This window comes from Diabrotica undecimpunctata, chromosome 9 (assembly GCF_040954645.1).
Source record: "Diabrotica undecimpunctata isolate CICGRU chromosome 9, icDiaUnde3, whole genome shotgun sequence".
NCBI lineage: Eukaryota > Metazoa > Arthropoda > Insecta > Coleoptera > Chrysomelidae > Diabrotica > Diabrotica undecimpunctata.
In genome coordinates this window covers 61,665,928-61,690,295 of record NC_092811.1, presented here as the reverse complement: position 1 = coordinate 61,690,295, position 24,368 = coordinate 61,665,928, and the positions used below count along the sequence as shown (strand labels likewise).

General features: G+C 32.4%; 2 protein-coding genes across 2 annotated transcripts; one reads left to right on the top strand and one right to left on the bottom strand.

The window, feature by feature from the left end:
* Nucleotides 1-3,335: 3,335 nt before the first annotated feature.
* LOC140450939 (uncharacterized) lies at nucleotides 3,336-3,911 on the top strand. Its single transcript, XM_072544634.1, has one exon. It carries the CDS (start codon nucleotides 3,336-3,338, stop codon nucleotides 3,909-3,911), a length of 576 nt encoding a protein of 191 aa, XP_072400735.1.
* A 14,124-nt stretch (nucleotides 3,912-18,035) lies between these two features.
* On the bottom strand, nucleotides 18,036-19,397 carry LOC140450938 (uncharacterized). The gene has a single exon (XM_072544633.1). The coding sequence runs from the start codon at nucleotides 19,395-19,397 to the stop codon at nucleotides 18,036-18,038; it is 1,362 nt and encodes a 453-aa protein (XP_072400734.1).
* Between the last annotated feature and the right edge of the window lie 4,971 nt (nucleotides 19,398-24,368).

The following is a 24,368-nucleotide window of genomic DNA, read 5'->3' as shown; positions in this document are numbered from 1 at the left end:
TGAATTACTTTGGGAATATGCGATATCGTGATCTCTCGCAGCTCGATCTAATGGATTTATCCCAGGATCTCCACTAGCTAGACGGTTCTGTAATTTTGTTCCAGGCCCTAGATATTGGTAGCCAGGAGCGTGCAATTCAAATGGTAGACTATTGATCAGAGAATTCAAAACTCCTTCACCTTGAACGACCAACATTGAAATGGATTGTTTCTTACAAAAATTTCTTTATATAACCAAGTGTATAAAATACATCTCAATCACAAGATGAATGTAGTTCAGCAAGATAAGACACTAGTAGTGGAAAACTTGGATTTTGTTGATAACATGACAAGAACCAGTAAACATGGCGCATTGCTACCACATTCTTTTCGTGCTATCATATGTGGTCCAAGTGGGTGTGGAAAAACTAATGTTATGTTGGCATTATTGTTTGATCTGAATGGCGCTAAATTCAAAAATGTTTACGTTTATTCAAAGTCGTTGTTTCAACCTAAGTATCAATTTTTGAAAGAAGTGTTGGACTATATAAAAGAAGTGGGCTATTTTCCATTTAAAGATAATGATGATGTAATAAGTCCCAGTGAAGCTAAACCAAATTCTATTTTCATTTTTGATGATGTATCAACGGATCCACAACAAACAATACGTGAATATTACTGTATGGGCAGACATAAAGATATTGATTGTGCATACCTATGTCAATCATACAGTCGAGCAGGTAAACAACTCCTACGTGATAATGCAAACCTTATTGTATTGTTTAAACAGGATGAGCTCAATTTAAAACACGTCTTTGATGATCACGTCTCACCTGACATGACATTTGACCAATTTAGACAATTTTGTTCTGAATGTTGGAAAGACAAATATGGTACGTTCGTCATTGTTAAGGAGTTCGATATTTCTAACGGACGATATCGTAAAGGCTTTGACAAATTTATAAAATTGTAGGTATGATCGAAACACACGCATTGTATAACAATATGTCAGACAAAGAGGTAGCTGCACGCAAGCGTAAAGTTGTTGAACTACAGTTCATCCGTTTTCAACATGAGTTGTGGGTACACGCGGACGGTGGGTGTGGCGGTGTCGTCACAGCAATCCCGAGTTTTATCATTGGTTAGAAATTAAATGCTCACGTTTGTCAATTTTAACAGTGACGAACCGACTTACTGTGTTTCTTAGTTACGTTTCGTATTTTCGTATATTAATAGCGTTATACTTCGTATATTGAAACTGTGTGGATAAATATTGTTTATAGTGTTGTTAATTTAAACTGTGTGGATAAATTTGTTTATAGTGTTAATTTAGACTTAAAAACTGTGCTATTGTACCTGTGTGTTCATTCTATTTTCGGCTTAATTCTGCAAGTAAGTATGCTTTTGTTTATTTATTTTAATAACTATAAGTTTACTATTTTATTTGGGAATAAAGCCATAATTTAAGTTGAAAATTAAATTTATTTGACGTGTCCATTTCCACTTCGGAAATCATTATTATTATTCAAATTAGATATTGTTCAAAACACATTCTTTAGATTATTTCTATAGAATAGTATATTGAGGATTTCAAAACTGTAAATTTGTTTATAATTTAGGATTATAATGGTCAGTTGGATAAAGGTATTTTTTTATCTTATCATTAATCTTGAATAGTCGATAAGTATAAGTATGAGTAATCATTTATTGTAATTACGTGAGGATGTTAAACCTATTTAAGTGGTGTAAGTCATGTTGTGTGATTTATGAAAAATAGAAGGTTTTGTTAGAATCTTTATAATAAATTACACAACAGATTATTAGCAATTTTTTTGTTGTACATTGTAGGAAGATATCTTTGTCTAAATGGGATAATCATTGAAAATCATGTATGTAGTTCTTTTGTTGTATTTTATAAGGTTAAAGTAAATTGAAATTTAAAAAATTGAAAAAAATTAGGCACAAATTTCATGTTTTACTCAAATAACTACACTAATACAACCATAAAGTAATTTCTTTGCAGTAAAACATTTCAGTCATGTTCAATATCAACTAAATCTTGTGTTTCTGTTGTTTCAACAAGTTCCTGAAAGTAAACATGGTTGATAGGTGGAATGTTTGAAAGCAAATCTAACATGTCTCTCTTCTTTTCCTCAGCTACAAGTCTTGGCACAGGGTATACATTTTTCAGATCAATTTGTCTGAATGAAAGTGGCCTTCCTAGTTTTGCTGACTTTAGACATAGAGCAGAAAATGTCTGTTATTAAAAACAGCTCTTCATTCATTAGTTTAATTGTTATTGCCATCTATGAAAGTATAAATAAAGTTAGAAGGTATACCACTTTTCCTTTTAAGAGATCTGTATCTCAAGATTATAAAGCAAGACTTACACCAAAATATCAAAAATATGACTTACACCACTTTGGCTTTTGGCGAGAACACCCTAACGTATCAGTGGAAAAACTAAATCCCTAATAACCTTTCCTGTTATTTACAGTTTCATATTGTCTGATACGGATTCTGCAAATGATCTTGCTATTCCTTTGAGTCCTTCCAGAAAAAGAACAAAGAAAAATCATTTAAGTTTGGAAATGAAATAAGTAATTTTAAATGTCTATAAGAACGAAGTAATAGAACATCCAACAACACCATTAAGAGACATACAAAAAATAGTAGGAAATAAGGTTGGTGTGTGTGGTACCAGCGTCTTTAATGTAATTAAGGAGTATAAAACTACTAACAAACTAACTGCGCCAAAAACAAATAAAAACCGCAAGAGCAAACTGGACAATGTTGACGAATTTACCAGGAATGCTATAAGGAGGATTGTCCATCAGTTCTTTTTTAAAAATGAAATTCCCACAGTGGATAAAATTTTAAACCAAATCAATAGTGATCCAGATCTGCCAAATTTCAAACGTACATCGTTTCACCTACTATTAAAAAAATTAAAATTTCAATTTCAAAGGCGTGGCAGAAACAGCATGCTAACAGAGAGAGACGACATTAGGATATGGAGGAGGGAATTTTTGAAAAAAATTAGGCAGTTGAGGAACGAAAAGAGGAAAATATATTATTTGGACGAGACTTGGGTTAATGCAGGTCATACTCGTTCAAAAGTATGGTGTGACACTTCAGTGGTTTCATCAACACAAGCGTTTTTGGAAGGACTGTCTGTGGGTCTCAAAAATCCTTCAGGTATTGATATGTTAAGTACTTCAATACAGTTATAATAAGTTATTTTTTTCAGGAAAAGGTAAACGTCTTATTGTGTGTGGCATTGGAAGTGAAGACGGATTTGTGCCTGGAACGTTGTGGACGTTTGAATAAAAAAAAAGTGGGGACTATCACGAGGAAATGGACGGACGGTCATTTAAAGAATGGTTTCAAAAAACGTTACTGACTTTGGAGGATAAAGCCGTTATTGTTCTAGATAATGCCCCCTATCATTCAAGGAAAGTCGAACGAGTTCCCACGACAGCTTCAAAAAAGGCTGAAATTATAGACTGGCTGCGTTCTAAAAATATTTCCTTCGAAGATTCGCTTCTTAAAGTACAATTACTAGCAATTGTCAAGGAACATAAGAAACGTTATGACCAGTATATAGTTGACGAAATGGCTAAACGCCAAAATAAAATTGTTTTGCGACTGCCTCCATATCATTGCGAGTTAAATCCCATAGAACTCGTATGGGCGGATATAAAAAATTTCGTTGCAGCCAAAAACACTACTTACAAGTTTCCAGATTTAAAAAATTTATTTAACGAGGCTGTAGCGAACATAACTCTACAAAAATGGCAAAAATGCGTTCAACATGTTGTATTAAAGGTAGAACCAAAAATGTGGGAATTAGATAATATAATAGAAGTCCAACAGGAATCTATTATAATAAATCTTGATGATGATAGTAGTACTGATAGTCTTTCAGAATAGAATTTATGTACAAGTAAACGTGCATTCGCATTTTTATTTTCTTCTTTTATAACATGTTAAATACATTTCATTAGTTTACAACAAATTTATTATGCTATTTTTAATTTTAACTATATTTTCGTTGAAACGTTTTAAGACCGTTTTTGGTTCATAACGAATGTATTAGGTTATTTTCAACCGTAATTCTTAGCTAGTAGATGTTACTTGATTCTATTATATTTGCAATATTTCCTTTTTATTTAATTTTCGCTACTGTCAGGTAGTAGATCTTTCTTGTCTTACAATTGCAGTGTTTACAGTATTACACGCCAGTGCAAAACATATATTTATTTTATATACTTATATAAAGTATTAACATTTTATAAAAAGTAGTTTACGATTAACTATCAACTGTTTACATTAGAAAATTGTTTACTGTAAATTACTATTAATTATTAAAACAACATTTATTATCATAACTACAAAAATTGTACTACGAAATGTAAGGATTAAACATAATTTAGGCTTTAATTAAAATATGAACGCTCTGGCTTATTGCAACTCTGTACAACACATCTTCAAATTTCTATCACGTGCATAAGCGTGTTTATGTTTTGATGCCGCTCATCTCGAAAACGGATAGAGTTTAGCTCGGGTTATTCGCAAAAAGTATTTGGCACTAAAGTTAGGTAGAACAGAACAAGATGAGTCGCTAAATAAACTCTTTAAACCCATTGCTAAACCTTTAAAAGATATTGCGCAATCCTCAAAAACGTTGCATCATGCTATTAATAACAAACTTAATCATGTCAAAAAGGAAGAGGTGAAAACGGAGGAAGAGATGAAAAAAGAAGCCGGCGCAGCAGTATCAACTGATCGAGCTAACGAACATGAAATTTTTGATCCTAATAATGTTTCAAAAGAGGTTATTGATGAATATATCGAGCAATATCCTCCAATGAGTCATAAATATATAAAAGAGTTTTGGATGAAAGACGATAAAATTGATAAAAACTATGGACCTATATACAATGACGAAATTGGTTGGATGTTAGGTAAACGGCGAATAAACTTTAACAAAAACAAAGGTAGTGTAGAAGTCATCAGTGACGGTAGTGAGGGAGGAGGATGGGTACCGGGAACGCCAGGTTTATACCAACTAATTTTTTATAATAGTCCAGAATATTATGATGATAATGATTTAAAACACTATAAAAGTTTATTAAATAGTACAGGAGCTCATCTGGATGCTATAGGTCGTCTTAAAGGTGCAACTGGAGAAAAATATCATCATATTATTAAGCCACTATTTAAACCTATCGATGCAACAACGAAGAAATCACCACCAAAAACTCGATCTACTGCATTAAAGAGACCACCTTTCGAAGGTCTCGCCCGTTTAGCAAAAGCGACTCGTTCATCGTCAACGTCTCCTCGAACATCGTTATCTTCACCATCTAGCTCCAAAGGATCTGGGCTCGTCGGTGATTCTCAATTGATCTACAATGATAATCCTATTGAATATGTGTATTGGGATGATCCAAACGAACTATGTGACAGATTAAAATTGCTGATTGCTTCCCAAGAAGCAGGAAACACATCCCACAATAACGAAATTGTTGCCATTATCACCGAATTACGTGAAGCAGATATATATTAATGTTAGGTTGGATTATTTGATATCATTTTCAATATGAGTGTTGACAAGTTTGGTCGTCATCATTATCGTTCTAACGAACAAGTTGTTAAAAAGCTACGTGATGGTTTAAAGCAATCCATTTTGGATTTACAAAACCAGATACATGCAGTCAATAAGGATATTAAACGAGATCCTCCTGTAGCAGGTATACATCTTTCCAATAAGAAATACGTAGATGATCAAATTGTTAATGTCAAAACTTTTTTAAGAAAAATATTTAATTTGATACACAATGAATATAATGCAAAAGATGCTCAACTTGAACAAAAAATCTCGAACTCAATTAACAAAATTGAAAGCAGTTTTAATAAATCGATTAATGGGTTAGCTGATGACAATAAATTGGTTGGTTTGAAAATATCTGATTTATCAAAAGACACATCATTTTAAAAATGATCTAAATATATTTAAACATGAAATGGAGAAGAGTCTTACGGATGCTGCCTACCAAACTACACAAAATATGATGAAAGCTCTGGAAATAGAAAAAGAGATTAAAACAATGGATCTTAATTCACAAGATTTGAAAATTCGTATTAAGGTAATAGAAGAATTCATTGAAAACAATGACTTAAAGCGTTAGAAGATTAAAAGTTTTGGAAAAGTGATGTCCGATGTAAAAAAGATGAAACGTAAAACCATAATACATTACGAAGCGAGTTACAGTTAGATATGCAAACAATAAATGATAATAGGATTCATAATATTGAGCAATGGCAGAAAAGTATTTGAGATGAATCGGATATGAGATCTTTATTAGATAATAAAGTATCAGATCTGTCAAAGACTTTGTTCGAGCTGGATGAACGTTTATCTGCAGCAGTAACATAAATACAAGACTCACTTGCTATATTAAACACATATTTAAACCCTTTAGTCCAAAGAGGCAAAGCGTTAGAAGGTAGGCATGGCCAATTCCAAAGAGAAGATAGAACTGGTTAACGAGCTCCATAAGCAAGCACGAAAAAAATATCCGAGACGACGTACAATCATTAAAGGCTTAGACGATTTATGGCAGATGGACTTGGCTGAAATGCGATCTCATTCTCATAACAATAGAAATTTTAAATTAATTTTAGTTGTTATCGATTGTTTCTCGAAATACCTTTGGACTCGTCCATTAAAGACAAAAACGGGTGAAGAGCTAACTCAAGCATTTTCGGATATACTTAAACACAGTAACGAACACCGAAAAATCTGCAGTCGGACCAGGGGACTGAATTTTACAACAACAAGTTTCAAAATTTAATGAGAAAACATAAAATAAATCACTACTCTGTTTTCACTACCATGAAAGCAGCCATAGCTGAACGCGTCATTAGAACGTTGAAATCCAAACTATACAAGTATTTCAGCTTACACGGTACATACAAGTGGATTGACATATTACCCAAAGTTACGTCTGAATACAACAATACAAAGCATTCAAAAACGGGATATAAACCATCACAAGTGAACAAATCCAATGAAAAGAAGATTTTAAATAACAAGTTTAGGTATTTAAAAATCGCAGGTCCACGAAAATTTAAAGTTGGTGACATTGTACGCATCAGCAAAACCAAAATGTTATTCGACAAGGGGTACGTTCCAAGTTGGACAACAGAATTATTCAAAGTTACTAAAATTAATATTACCAACCCTGCAACATACATGCTCGAAGACATGCAAGGCACACCGATAAAAGGAGCCTTTTACAATGAAGAATTACAGAAAACAGCCAATCCTGATATTTACTTAGTTGAAAAAGTTTTACGTCGCAAAGATAAAAAAATGTACGTCAAATGGCTTGGCCTTGATGCAAAATATAATAGTTGGATTGATAATGATGCCGTCATCTAAAAGGTGGGGGAACAGAAGTATGAAAAATTGAGGATAAACACGTAGAAACACGTTTTTCTTTTCTCAGTTTGTTGCAGTCAGTTAGCTAGTCAAAATGTATTCCCAAGATACTGGACACTCAAGCGGCAGCGAGTATGATGTCACCCTTTCACCATCATCCGAAACATCAATCGTATTTGAAGGCTATGACCGTGAGCTGGATGTACTCCTAGAGAAGTACGAAGAAGCGGCCAAGAACGAGATCCATTACCTGCTGTACACACAGTTTTTAAATGAATCATACCAAATTGGATGTGGTCTAAGTCCAGCCAGAACATACACTCCTGCGATAATTATGTGGAAATCACCATGGCAGAAAATATCTTTCAGTACATATGAATGGGAACAATTAATTACCCAACTCAATGAGAATAGTTTTTTCTATGAGAACGTAACCTTTCCTGATGATCCTGCTGAAATTCAGTGCGGTGACTATTGCAGAATTCGACAAATAATCTACGACAACATCAAATTCCTCGAAATAACCAAGCATGACATTAACTTTTGTCTCTCAGAAATGCAAGTGAACACCCTTTTAGAAGCAAACAACGAACTTTTAACACCATATGTGACAATGTTAGAGACTATTGAATTTCCAAATTTTTATTATAATACGCTTAATATTGTTCGAGATAGTTTTAGTAATCAAAATTATACGTGTTTTGACGCCATTCAAAAGTTGTATAGATTTGCACGTGAAGGATATACTTTACAACATGTGGCGTTAGGACAACTTATATTTTTCTGTAAACATAGGATCGCATCGCTAATGATCTTGAAAGAATTTAATAAAGCTTGTAAAATATGTATCTATTGTTTTATTTATTTAAAATTAAAAATAAGATTAGTCAAGTTGGTGGGGTCAAAGAGTGTCAACTTTTACTTGTATTAAACTGATTCTTTTTATTTGAATCAGTATCATTCGAGATGCAAACCAATAAAGTTGTTCTGCTCATCGTAACTGGCATCGTAAGTTTTTGCTTAGGTGAAAATTTTAACGAGACAAATGCGGTATCATGGTTAGAACAATATGGTTATATCACCACAAGTGAAACTGCACACACTGATATTGCTGAAATACTACAAAAGTTTCAAGAAAAATATAATTTACCTGTGAATGGAAAATTAAATAGAGAAACTGTGGAGTTAATGCAGAAACCAAGATGTACACAAGGAGACAATGCGTACGCTGTAAAATCAGCATGGAAAAAATTTGATATAAAATGGTATTTTCCCCAATTTACTCCTACAGCTTTGGAAGTCGCTAAAAGAGTATTTAAAATATGGGAAGAAGCATCAAAATTTAAGTTTACTTATCTGCAAGTCCCAAATCCAAATCCGGATATAACTATAACAGTCGTTCCAAAGCAGCACTATTTTCGATATAATTGTCAGGGTAACAGCGCATGTCCTTATACATTTACAAGTGGTGTATTAGCACATTCTTATTTTCCACCAGTAACTGGATGCATAGAAATTCATATGAATAACAATCTAACATGGGATTTCAGTTTGAATTCTACAGCAGAGGGTCGAACAAATTTCTTTCCTGTCCTTCTTCATGAAGTTGGTCACGCTTTAGGTTTATCACATAGTAGCGATAGGAAAGCTGTAATGTATCCGTTTTATCAAGCTTTACCTACCAACATATCTGAAGATGATAAAATGGGCTTAGAAGAGTTATATGGACCTAAAACTAAATCTGCATCTATTCCAACTCAATCTGTTGTTACTAGGGTCAGTTCACCAACTTTAAAGACAACCACAACAGAAAGATCTAGGAGTAAGGCAACCACAATAGCTAGGAGTAATAAATCGATGCAAAATGCCATAACGAATGTATGTGAATTAGAATACCCAGATTTAATATTTTTAGCATACGCCCCATCATTTCCAACATACCGAATGTATATAGTAAGTAAGGATCTGATATGGAAATATGACTTAAATAATGAAAAGATACTCGCCAATGCTGAACAATTTGTAAGATATTTGCCAAGGGGAATTACGAACGTAACACATGTTTTTCAAAGTACCAATGGAGATTTAATTGGTGTAAGTAGGAATCGTATATACGCAGCAGCATTTCCTAGCTTAAGAATTCATACAGATAACATGGTACCTGAAGTAAATAACGCAAGAAGTATTACCGGAAAAAAATTTGTTTGTTTTGATGGCTCATTTATTGAATTTAATGATAAAGGCGTTATCTCAAGAGGACGTATTAGTGATATTTTTCCAGGAATACCAAATGATATTACATCAGCATTTAATTATATTGATGGGCATATATATTTCTTAAAGCAAAACATTTATTACAAGTTTAATGAATTTACAAGAAGTGTCATTGAAAAAGGTACTTTTAATTGGAATATGTTAGGGTTCCCTTGTCCAGATAATGGATTAATAAAACAACTGAAATCCTTATTAGCTAAAGTAAATTTATATTATAAATAATTAATGTCTAAATGGGAGTTTGTATTGGGAAAAGGTAAATAAAAATAAAGAATATTTTACAAAAAAGTCTTTTATTCGTTATTCGTTCGTTATTCGTTAATCGTAATCGTAAAATCGTATTCGTTTTGATAGAGTTAACATTTTTGTGGTTATGATCAATACAACTAAAAAAAAAAAAGTAAATAATTATTTTACAAGAAAGTTTTTTATTATTTACATTTTACAGATATACAAATATACAGATCGTCTTTAGCAAAAAGTTAAATTTTATTAACATCTTAAATGTTGGAGAATCTTACTCTTTTATTATGATTTCCGTGTAAATCCTCCTCACAATCATATCTATCCTTTAGTTCAAAGAGTACTTCACAAAACCCATTTTGACACCAGGATGATTTTTTTCTAAATATCAAATGCAAGTCTGACGCTAAGCAACTAACATGAAAATTATCAGATACAGCTTTTAGACATTTTTGTTTTTCAGAGAAAATTAATTTAAATACTCTGTAACATGTGCGACAGAGTAGCAAATTATATTTTGATATTTTATAATACCTAAACCATAAGCAATAGTAATCATTAAGTGCAAAAGATTCAAAATCCTCACAATCTATAATTGCCTGACGAAGTGCAGGTGAAATATTTAATTCTAGATCATGATTCTCAAAGTCACAAACTTGAAAAGGTTCATAAGGAACGGGGTTAATTTTAATTTGCGTCCATTTAATTTTACTAAATTGTTGAACTATTTTTTCCATTAACACCCATGGTAAAGGCGACCTGCTAATAAATTTTGAAATTTCATGTGTGTTTTTGATAATAGTGCTTATACATAAATTTTGTAGACTTTCCATCTCCAAATCTGAAAAATGAATTCACCTATGTGTTATACTATAGTGACCCCATGGTAAAGTATCAAAAGTGTTCGACAGTAAGTACCGTTTATCATCAAAAGGGTTTAAGGCTATTTTAGTTTGCTCAATACTGTAAACTTCATGTAATTTGGATTGTATACAACGCTGTGTTGCATAAAAAAGTGATTTTGATTCGACAGTTTCACGAAAATGTTTCAAACAATTCAAATAATCGGAGAACGATTTGAAGCTTTGGCGAGGTTGGACGTATTTAATTACCAGTCTAATCGCACCTAGTTTTTGTGCTTTTATTTATATCCACTTAATAATTAAAGTGTTGTGTTATTATAAATAAAAATTAGTGAACTTATTGGAGAAAATCTGTAAGTAATTTTAATCTAATTAGATACTTACTCCACAACAAGTTCATATTGTTTATATTACCTGATGTCATTAAAAAACGAAAATGGATGATGTTAATAGTCCAGGGGCGTCGAGGCCCCAAATGTTATTGACATCACATAAAACTTCTTCATATTCTGCAGCGTTAATCAATTCAACTCCAAAATTCCCATCCAAGAAACAAGCTATTTTATATAATGCTCTGGAAAACGCCAAACTTGAGGAATATCTACTTGCACTGGGAAAAATTATAGAACCAAGATATATTATTTTTTCATCACGAATTTCAAATCACCGTATTTGTATTTACCTAGCTAGTGAAGAATTAGTAGAAACTGTCATGAATGCTGACAACGGAAGAATAACCATCAATCAACAAATAATTTATGCTCGACGCTTAATTACACCAAATGAAAGATTACTGATCTCTAATGTTTGCCCTAGTATTCCTCACACTTTCATAGAATCTGAACTTAAAAAGTTAGGCCTAAATTTATTAACTCCAATTAATTTTTTACGAATAGGTACAACAAACCCAGAATATAGACATATACTAAACTTTCGAAGACATACATTTATCTCTCCTTTAGAAGCTACATTAATTCCTCCCTCAATTGGCATAAACCACGAACAAACATCTTATCGTATTTTCTTATCTTTAGAAAAACAGATGTGTTACTATTGTAAACAATCTGACCATTTTGTTGCAAATTGTCCATCCTGTACAAATCAAAACTTAACAACAACAGTGCCAACTACTACTACAAATACAGTAGTGAATACTCTTCCACATGACGTCCCGACCACATCAGCATCTTCAGCGAATTCCTTTTCCTTACAATCCTCGACTATACCTTCTTCATTAACTACACCAATATTAACTGCATCCCAAATATCACCCTCAACATCATTCCCAAGTTCTCAAACTACATGCACAGATACAAATATAACAACTACCCAGTTATCAACAACACCTAATGTTTCACAACCTCATACATCAATCCTAAACTCTTCCTCAACACTAGCATGCCCTATCAATAGCATATCAATAGATACCACTGATACACTTGAAATAATTAATACACCTAGTAAAGAAGTAAACAGCTAAGCGCACCCTTGATGAAATTTTATCCCCACCTTTACAAGAACCTAAAGAAAATTTCACAAAACCAATACAAAAACTTAAAAAATCCAAAACTATTGATAATTCTGAGACTATTGCTAACAGTATGGAACCCGTAAAAGATTTTATTACTAATAAACTTATAACACCGACATTAAATTTTGAACAACTAACAGATTTTTTTGAAAATGCTTTAGGATCTCCAGATAAATTGAGTCTATCTAAAACTTATACAGAAGACACATTAGGCTTACTTAATCTGTTAAAAGAGATCTATCCTCACATTATATCAAAATGAAATCGCGATGTACTAAAATAATTAATTCAATTACTCGACAACTAAAACCTCAGCTCGATAGCGACTCCTACATAGAACCTTCTACATAAGCTCACGTTCAAGTCTATTTTACAGTGGAATTTGAACGGGTATTATACCCGTTTAGAAATGTTACAATTAATAATTACTCAAAATTCACCTTCTATAATTTGTCTACAAGAAACTCATTTTAAAAATAACAAAATTCATAATTTGAGAAATTATACAAGCGTATCTAAAATTAGGCAAAATCAAGAACATGCCAGTGGTGGAGTTTCAATTTTTATCGAGAATTCCTATGAATATTGCAGTATTCCTCTAATAACAAATCTAGAGGCTGTAGCGGTAAGCTTAGTAGGTCCACTAAAAGTTAACATCTGTAGTCTTTACATCGCACCTAATTCTGATCCAAGTATAGCAGATATTTCTAATCTTTTATGTCAGATTCCTACACCTCGAATTATACTGGGAGATTTTAATGCACATAATTCATTATGGGGCTCAAAAAAATTGACAAAAATGGGAAGAAGAATAGAAAATATCCTAAATAATCTCAATTTAAATCTACTTAATGACGGCAGTAATACTCGATATAATGCTGCAACAGGAGAGTTTTCAGCAATTGATCTGTCAATTTGTGAACCAAACTTGCAACCTAGTTTATCATGGGACACTTTACCTGATCTATATGGAAGTGATCACTTTCCCATCTTAGTTAACAATCTGTTGTACCATAAGCACAATACACACATCACCAAATGGTCCTTAAATAAAGCCAACTGGACACTGTTCTCAACATTGATTTCTTCATCAGCTATGAATCTTAGAGAAATGTTAGACTCAGAACAAGATATTAACGAGAAAACATTATTTTTCAATAAAGTCATCATTGATGCAGCGAATAAATCCATTGGAAAAACAGCTTTTCATCCAAAACATTCACCTGTACCGTGGTGGAACGATGCGTACAAACAGGCAATAAGGGAATCTAAATCGGCTTTTAATAGATATAAACGATATAAAACTACTGAAAATCATTTAGAATTTAAAAGAATAAGAGCTAAATGTAGATTTATTATTAAAAAAAGCAAGCAAGAATCATGGCAAAAGTTTGTTTCAGAAATCAATAGATCTACTCCAATTGGTCAAATCTGGAACATGATTAGAAGTATATCTGGAAAAAATTCACAACACTCTATAAAGTACTTAATAAAAGACAATCAGACATTTACGTCCGAATGCAATATATCTGAAATAATGGCAAATCAATATTGTACCGCTTCTAGTGATGAAAACTATTCAGTAGAATTCTTAAATAAGAAACGATTTGAAGAAAATAAAGGAATGCCAATAATCAATGACACTTCACCAATAAACAATCCTATAAGCTTGACTGAACTTATTGAAACTCTTAACTCCGTTAGAAATACTAGTCCAGGACCAGATAATATACCTGTGCTTTTTCTACAGAACCTACCACTAGTAGGCCAAGAACTATTATTGCAACTATTCAATTTTATATGGATGAATAAGGTATTCCCACACATATGGCACTCGTCAATCATAGTTCCAATACACAAACCAGGTAAACCTAAATTTGAAGCAGAATCCTATAGACCAATCTCGCTCACGAATGCAATGTGTAAGTTGCTAGAAAAGATCATTGCCAATCGACTCATGTGGTATATTGAACATAAACATCTTATTATACCCGAACAAAGTGGATTTAGGAAAAATAGATCAACATTAGATAACTTAATATCATTAAAATCAGAAATTCATGAAGCATTTATATGTAATCAAGAATGTTTAGCCATATTCTTTGATGTAAAAAAGGCTTTTGATACAGTATGGCGCTACGATATTTTAACCACACTCCACAATTGGAAGATTCACGGTAACATGTTTGCTTTTATTTCAAACTTTCTACGGCAACGATATTTCCAAGTTCGAATCAATAACCATTTGTCTGAAACTAAATTACAGAAAAATGGAATTCCACAGGGCTCGAATCTAAGCGTAGCACTATTTTTAATTGCTATTAACAATGTTGTGTCGGACTGCAATCGCACAATTAAAACTTTTTTGTATGCTGATGATCTGGTAATTCTAGCAAGAAATAAAAACATATTATCGGCTCATAATCGTATTTCTGCAGCTCTTAAGTCGGTGGAATCGTGGTCTAACAATATTGGGCTCCAGTTTTCCAACACTAAAACAAAAGCTATACATTTTTCACGAAAATCAAATACACAAAAGCTCCCAAATCTATTTTTAAACAATTCTCCTATAGAATATACAAAAGAAATTAAATTCCTAGGGATGCAACTGGACTCAAAATTAAGTTGGACAAGTCATATACACTCGCTAAGAGTATCGTGCCAAGCTGGACTAAACATTATAAAATCTGTATCACATAAAAATTGGGGAGCAGATTTTCCAACTCTAATAAATTTATATAGAGCTTTAATTAGATCAAAACTGGACTACGGATGTGTTGTGTATAACACCGCAAACCAAGCATTGCTTAAAACTTTGGATACTCTTCAGAGTACAGCCGTTAGACTTGCTCTAGGAGCATATTGCACCAGTCCTGTGGACAGTCTACTCTGTGAAGCTGGAGAGCCACCCTTAAACCTAAGAAGAAAATACTTAACTCTATCGTATGTCTCGAGTATAAAATCTAACCCAAAAAATCCAGCTCTTCATCATGCTGTTGCTAACAGGTTCCAGGAGGTCTATCGAAAAAGAGATAGGGGTCCTGTACCTTTCTATGAACGAGCTAATAGATACTTATTCGATTTTAATATTGAACTACCACCCATTTATCCTATCTGTGAAATAAATTTATGTTTTCCTTGGGTTGTTCCCTCTCCGCTTTGTAACCTTAAACTTACAGCATATAACAAAAATAACGTGATACCAAATTTTATTAAAACTCACTTTCTCCATGTTCTCACACAGTACAAAAATTTCCATTTTATATACACGGACGCATCTAAGACCATAAATGGAGTAGGAGCATGCTTTGTGACATCCCATGAACATTCCATCTATAAATTGTCTCCTAAGACAAGTATTTTCACAGCAGAACTATTTGCCATCAATAAGGCCCTAACCTATATTCTAGAAAAAAAACTTCCCAAATCTCTTATAATATCTGATTCACTTAGTTGTCTGACATCAATTTCTCAGATCTATCCCTCTCATCCAACATTGCAGCAGATACCGTATATACCAAAACAATTTGACAGTAGAGTTCCTCTGGGTACCGTCACACGTTGGAATAGATGGTAACGAAAAGGCAGATAGTCTAGCTAGGTCCGCAGTAACCAATACAGCAGCATTAGTGGAAAATCTAACGGTGCATTTGGATTTAAAACCTTACTTAAAATCAAAATTGCACGATGTTTGGCAAAACCAATGGAATAGAAGCACCACTAAATTGATAGAAATAAAATCTTCCATCCTTCCATGGAACTTCTGGCCTTCAAAGCGACAACATCAAGTCCTAATAACACGTCTTAGATTAGGACACACTTCTACAACACATGAATACTTGTTGAAGAAAGAAGAGGAACCAGTGTGTTTTGTTTGTGAATGTAAAGTGACAGTGAAGCACATTTTGATTGAGTGTCCAATATACTCAGTGGAAAGACTATATCATCACTTTGCAAAAACATTAAAAGAACTTTTAGGAGAATCTAAATACGTAGCTGACTTGATAGAATTCTTGAAAACTATAAACCTTTTCAATAAAATTTAATACAATACATTAATAATTAAAATATATATTGTATACATTATTATGTAATTGATATTTTGCATATGCCTATTTATGTCTTTATCACTTTAGCACTTTATCACTTTATCACTTTTGTATTTTTCTTATGCTAATAACCCTAAGTGATTGAAGCAAAATAAATAAAAAAAAAAAAAATTCAAATAATCATCAAAGTTAATTTTAGTCTTTGCAACATTCATCTTAACCCCTTTTGACTTTTTAACATCTTTCTCTCCAGCCACTTTATATGTATATTGCTTTGAACGAAGACCTATGAAGTGAGTCATGATTTTTGAGTTATTCTCATCTTTCATTAGACCAGGCACTTTTTTGTTTACTAAAGGAATATTCCAAGGATTCTTTGGAGGATAATCGCTTGTATCAAATCTATGAATATCAGTCTTAATCATTTCCTCGTATATATCATTACATTCAGTTTCATAAATCAGTCCATCAGTATCAATATAAAGCAATTTATTTTGATTTAATGGGAATTTTTGTAACATATAGTCATAATGAAATTCATATATGCAGATTTTAGACAGTTCTAAGATTGCCATTCCAACATACAATGGTTTATTGAAAATAATTTCAGTTTTCTTTAATTCTACTGCCATTAATGATTCATCGAAAATAACGCGACTATGAAACTTCGGGCTAGCAATCAAATTTCGAGCACCTATTCGCCCCTGCCATTTATTGACTAATTTCACCAACCTATGCTTCCTCTTGTTTTCCATAGTTTTTCCGAATACAGCGTTATTTATGAGTTTGTATAAGTTTTTCTCAAAGCTTGTTTTAGCTTGAGCCCTCAATTGTGTATTAAGAGCAATGTAACCTTTTAACCAAGCCATCTGCTTAAATCTCAATACCTTATGAATTCTAGTAAGAACTAATCCATGTGATATAGCCTGTTTTAGGTTCCTGTAGTGAATAACGTAGTTAGTTTTATTGTACAGAGTAGACAAGAGTTTAGATTGTTTGGAACCAGGAAGTTTGCAATGTTCTACACAAAACGGTAAATCTTTATGGTGGTCATGTAAGTTTTCTGGGTAAGAGAGATCAACTTCAAGAATGTATCCCTCTTTTGCATCGTCAGGTATTGACATAACATCGATATTTGTATCATCCCAATGGAAACCTCCATAAGGAAGTGGTTCACTCATCGCCCAACCATATAAATTGTTAACATCAAGATACATGAGATATTTAGAAGGTTTAGTTGGATCGTAATTCATCATGTATTTGTTGTTAGCCTCCCCCATACGGTTACAACACTGTGAGATAACTCCACGTATACCTCGTTCATAGAATAAAAGCATATCAAGATCTTGTATAGTTTCCAAGTGACATCCTGTATACTTAAGCATTGCATATGTCTTGTAGCATGTGTCTCTAAAAGTTTCGAAAGCTACAGCCAAAAGAAGTATATCTGTCTTCATGTATAAATTACTGTAATCCCAAAGAGTTTTCATGTTAAATTTCTCCCAAACTAATTTAGCGTGAGCATAATTTAAATCTGATATATGCTCATCGTTCAGTTTATTGTAAAATTTTTCTTTATTTGGCAACTGGTATCATCCAACCGTTCAATTTTATCTAAATAATCATAAAAGAACACTCCTTTTTTAGTTAACAACTTGAAGTTTCATCATCTAGATTTGGAAATTGTTTTCTTAAAATTCCGAAATTTTCTGGCTTCAAAGTTGAAACTAGGCTATCTAATGAACTCCCCATAAATCTAAAAGTATCAATGAAACGGAAACTAATATTTGTCTTTTTATGGTAAACTGTGAAACTAATATATTTTTCTTTGTTGATGGATAAAATGGAAATGTGGTACATTTTCGCTAAATCCTTTATTATGAAATGTGAGTCGTAACCACTCATATTGTGGAAGGCTATTGGAACCACAAATGATTTCTTATAATTTAAATTGCATCCACTATGTGCAAAACCTCTAAAATTGCCAGTCAAATGACAATGGTCTTTTACAATATGATCCTTTTCCAAAAATTTTCTATTGCAAATGTGACATCTCTCAGTAGCATCTTTTAAACTTACTTCAACGTTCATGGGTTGAATATCTATTAATTTTGAATAAATAAATTGAGCCAAGTTATCAATTTCATGTGAAAACCATGACATACAATCCATACCCACACGGCTTTTATAAAATGATAAATTATCGTCATAATTACACTTAAAATATAATCCAGCACTGTACGCTGTGTGTCTTCGATATGGATACGTTGATGTCGTTGATGGTATTGGGTGGGATACGCGCAGAGGAACGAGCAGTGATTCAAAATCTGCATATACTAGGAGCGACAATTTTTCTTTGTAAACAAAATTTTTAAATTTAACATATGGTTCCTTGGTGAAACTTATTTTGCAGTCATCTATCTTTTCACAGTAGATGGTATGAGCATCCAACTTTTCTTTTGTATAAAAATAATTAAGACATCTATCACATATAAATTTTTTCCCATGGTGTTTAGAAAGTTGTGATTGGACAAGTTTACCTAAATCTTTTATCCAAATATAGTGAAAATGTATTATATCTTCATCACGTCCACCACTCCATGGTCCGACGTTGTCCACTTCATTATTAAAATAATATTTATTTTGAACTATCAACAAATTGACATGTTTTTCTCGTTTGTGTTTAGTTAATCTTACAGGAAGCACTGAAAAGTTGAAATGCTCGTCTTTAACATTTAGCTCGAAAACGTTAACAGAAATATTTTCATTATTTTTTTCAAAGAGGGGAATTTGATTTAGAGTTACTGGAAATGTAAGACCTTTTAAATTAAGGACTTTGGTGTAGTGAGGGTATGAATTAGTTTGGTTAGCGTTTACGTTAACTGAATATAATGCTGATACAATAGCCCAAGCAAAACAAGCCTGGTCGTTATTCTTAACATTAATACAAGCTCGTTTTTTAGCAACTTTCGGATGCAATTGAATATACGATGAGGCTCCTTTAGCCATTTCAAATTTATTAATGTTTATTTCTAAAGATATAATTTTATTCAGTGCCCAACCACTTTGAGATTCCGCAAATTCAGATAAATCGTTCAAAACAACATCTTTAACAAAAACTTAAACCAATAATTTAAATCGGTAATCACATCAATAATTTCATTTTTAGTTTGAAAATATTTTCTTTCTAAAATTTCCACATCTTCAGCTTTTTTGATAAATTTCCCACAAAATGTAGTATTTACTTTTAGTATGCCCATTGTTTTTAAGTTGAATTCAATTTTTTTTTTAAATAGTTTAAAAGCATCAGCAAAAAACTGTAAAATATCTTTATGCTCTTTATTGATAATTATTCCTATTTGTACTCTACTTTGAAAAATTGATACTATATTTCTCCAAACAACTTTTGCTTTACTTTTACGTCTAATATTTAACCCACCACCCGCAACAGAATTTAAATTTTGAAGTATAATTAGAAATCTTTTAAGGATCCCTACATTAGTTTGAAGTTTTCGTAGCGTCCCTATACTTAAATCGCCATCCTTAATAGCTAAATTGCATAAACATATGTTTTTTAACTTGCTTTATATAATTTTTTCTTTCTCTATCTGAACAACGCTTTTTTAAAAAAAGTAGTTTTTCAGCTTCATCAAATTTTTTAATTATCTCACTACTAAGTATAGTAATTTCCTCAGAATTCATTTTTCAAAATTTGGAATATGAAAAATCTACTTAGTTTTCTTTTTTTCTTAAATTTCAATTATTTCAAATGACGCTGCTGGATTTGGTTTGCCCGTGCTCACCAGGCCTCTGAAGACGACAGCGTACTTTTCAGTCTTAAACTGTTCTATATAGGGGATGTAGTCCTTGGTAACTCGCTTCGGTAGGAACACCACAGTTTCCTCTAGTTCTAATAGCACCGTTTGTCCAAATGTTGTGGTGACAATTTTAGAATTTACTATTTTAAATGGTTTGTCAACTTGCAATTGCTGCAGCTTTCTAATCGGCTTTGCCTCCTTCTGGATAACAGAAACTTTGTTAAGTTTGTTTAAATCCATCTGAAATAATTTTAAATATAAGTTTATTTGCTACAGTGTAGATTCTATCATTAAAAAAGATGAAAAAAGACAATAACATGATAAAAAATCGAGGTCGAGGCTACAAAATCATAGCTATATATAATAGGATACATTACATACGAGTTTTACAGCTCGTAATACAAGGTAGACGTGGACTAGGACACAAACGACACTCATAACTTAAGAATGTAGACAAAAAAAACCAACAAATACCACGCTACTGTGTCTCTTGCAGGTCTGAGGTAAAATTGCAACAGTAAAACATAAAAGATGATAAAAAGCTAAAACTGACTTAAAATTCTAACAGTAAAACATAAAAGAATATAAAACATTAAAATGGCAAACAAGCAGAAACTACAAACTCATAGTTATATACGTACAAGTTTCTACAGCTTATAATAGAAGATTAACGTGGACCAGGATGCAAACAAAACTCATAACTTAAGAATATACACAAGAAGGCTTAAAATACTAAAAAAAAACATTTACCAGCAAATACTACGCTATTGTGTAGATTTCAAGTCTTTAAAGTAAAATCGTAACAGTAAAACATAAAAATATGACAAAACATTAATATGATGATGAAAAAGAAGAAACTACAAAATCATAGTTATACAATAGAATGCATTACCTACGAGTTTCTACAGCTTGTAATAGCAGGTAGACGTGGACCAGGACTCAAACGAAACTCATTACTTAAGAATATGTAATAAACGTGGACCAGGACTCAAACGAAACTCTTAAAAATATACACAAGAAGGTTTAAAAAAAAGCATGTACCAGCAAATGCTATGCTATTGTGTAGATTTCAGGTCTTTAAGGTAAAATTATTAAATTAAACATAAAAGAAGAAGATGAAAGACGTGGACCAGGCTCAAGCATTACCTACGAGTTTCTACAGCTTGTAAAAGCAGGTAGACGTGGACCAGGACTCAAACGAAACTCATAACTTAAGAATATGTAATAAACGTGGACCAGGACTCAAACGAAACTCGTAACTTAAGAATATACGCAAGAAGGTCTGAAAAAAAGCATTTACCAGCAAATGCTATGCTATTGTGTAGATTTCAGGTCTTTAAGGTAAAATTATTAAATTAAACATAAAAGAAGAAGATGAAAGACGTGGACCAGGCTCAAGCATTACCTACGAGTTTCTACAGCTTGTAATAGCAGGTAGACGTGGACCAGGACTCAAAAGAAACTCATAACTTAAGAATATGTAATAAACGTGGACCAGGACTCAAACGAAACTCGTAACTTAAGAATATACACGAAAAGGTTGGAAAAAAATCATTTACCAGCAAATGCTATGCTATTGTGTAGATCTCAGGTCTTTAAGGAAAAAATTATAAGATTAAACATAAAAGAAGAAGACAAAAGACGTGGACCAGGACTCAAGCATTACCTACAAGTTTCTACAGCTTGTAATAGCAGGTAGACGTGGACCAGGACTCAAACGAAACTTATAACTTAAGAACATACACAAGAAGGTTTGAAAAAAGCATTTACCAGCAAATGCTATGTTATTGGGTAGATTTCAGGTCTTTAAGGTAAAATTATAATATTAAACATAAAAGAAGAAGACAAAAGTCTTCTGAACACAAGTAGCAAATATTTAAATAAAAAAATATATACTTACTTTTTTAGTTGTATTGATCACACTCACAATGACGGAAACTCTATGAAATGGCAATCCGCGATTTCTGCTTAAATAGCAGCTAATTCGGAAATCCCTTGTGAATTTTACGCCCCTTTTAACTAGTAATTTGCAAATACACACCATTGGACTGTGGGTGTATTTGGTTGATGGTTTAAATTTCAAAACCTTCGTTTCTTTATATGAATTCTAAACTGTATATACATTAACGCATTATCGGAATGTGGGTGTATTCAGTTGATGGTTTTAAATTACAAAACATTCGTTCGAATAAAATGAAATTATCATTTTCTCTAAATTCTAAAACTGTATATACTTTTACGCGTTATCAGAAAGTGGGCGTATCTAGTTGATGGTTTAAATTGCAAAAATTCGTTTCTTTATATGAATAAAATGAAATTTTATTTAATACTAAAAAATTAAATCGTTGCTTTTTAGCTTGCTAATGACCAATATATACGACGTATCTGCATTGCCTAATTTCCCCATTTATCATATTTTGTTACTAAATATCTACATAACACCATACAATTTTCTTTACTCATCTTTTCACCGCTTCTTCTTTACCATTTCGAACACACACCCCCTCTGACGTCAGGGGAGGCTTTCTTGTACATCTACACAGGCCCCAACGCCACCTAACCAACTCTGTCAGCAAATTATTCATTGCAACAATATTATTACAACAATATTGCGTATTTTCTACTTCTCACCCTTTTTTTCAACCCTATCACGATAGGGTGTACTTCTTTCATACTTATATTTCTTGTACATCAGCCCCCACATCCCCAGAGGCTACTTCTACGGCCTCAACGCCACATACCAGCCATCCAACTGGCCGCCATCTTTTATTTGAAATTCCCATATTTTCTCTACTCTTAGGTTTCATAGTTTAAAACTCATCTATTTAGTCTTCTGGCAGAAATAATTTTCCCGTTTTTATATATAGAGTCTTCGATTATATTTTCCATAGAAATATTCAAACTGACACCTCGAATAATGCCTCTTGATGTTAACATTTTTTGTGGAATATACGCTAGAAATCCTTTCTCAAGGAATTCTGTATCATTTAGGATTGTATTTTCTTGGTTGGAGGTATTAAATTGAACTCAGATTCTATTTATTTCTTTTATACTGATGTCTTTAATACCAGTTGTACCCATTATATGAATAATTTTACCAATATCCATAGGATTGAAATAACCGGCTTTTTCTTTGTCGCTCTCATTCATAACAAGAAAGGGACCGAAGTCAGTGTCTTTATAATCAACTTTTCTCCTACTGATGTTTTCAATCCTATAGGATAAATTATTAACTTCTGTTAACATAATCTGATCATGTTGAAATCTATTTTTCAATTCAAAAAGTTCCTTTTCAATTTGACTAATATTTTGTTTATGTCTAGAAGCTAACATGTGAGTAGATTTCAGAAAATTTTAAGAATCCAATGAAAGCAAAGCAAAAATCCTTCCCACTTTGTCAGGGGGACCGGGAGTATTAACATCTATGCCTTACGATCTACTGCTACTTATGTAATTTAATGTAAAAAACTTATCCCTAGTGGGTGGTAATTTAATCGCATTTTCATTGGAGGAATGAGTGACATTAATTGCACTAAGATTGTGTGACATAGAACCTATTTCATATTTTCTTAAAATTTGCTGTGTCTTACTGAGCTAAACAGTCTATTAGAGAATTTGAAAAAACATCCCTTTCTTGAAGTGTGCTTCGAGATGATCATATGTACAAACATAGTCTATTTCTGATTGAATTTCTTCAAACTCAGTCTCTAGCACTTATAATTTGGTTAATCTTAATTGTACCTCTAGAACGTCTTTAATGTCTAATTGATCCTCTGCTACAAATTTTAAATAGATAGGTTTAAAATAGGTTTTAAAACTTGTCAATTTATGCTTAACACTACCGCGTTTGCTTATATGTAAACGTAAATCCACGGCCATTTTCTAATCTAATAAAGTAAATTTCGTTAATACTTAAAAATACAATTATTGCTTTAGTCTACGTAACTCTTAAACTATTTATCAAATTATTATTAAAACCAAAGTATTATAATCAAATTGTAAGATATTATACTAAAATCGTTTAATTGAATTTATAGCTTAAAATTGAAGTAACATTAAAGGTAATGGATAAAAAAGTCGTAAAATTGGAATAGAACTACTTGAATTCACTCAATATCGGCTTCTGTTCACCTCCATTCACCACTAACACGTGCATTAACTG

Bases quoted from the DNA above. Each gene is read 5' to 3' on its own strand.
- LOC140450939 (XM_072544634.1), top strand. From the start codon at position 3,336: ATGGACGGACGGTCATTTAAAGAATGGTTTCAAAAAACGTTACTGACT.
- LOC140450938 (XM_072544633.1), bottom strand. From the start codon at position 19,397: ATGGCTAAAGGAGCCTCATCGTATATTCAATTGCATCCGAAAGTTGCT.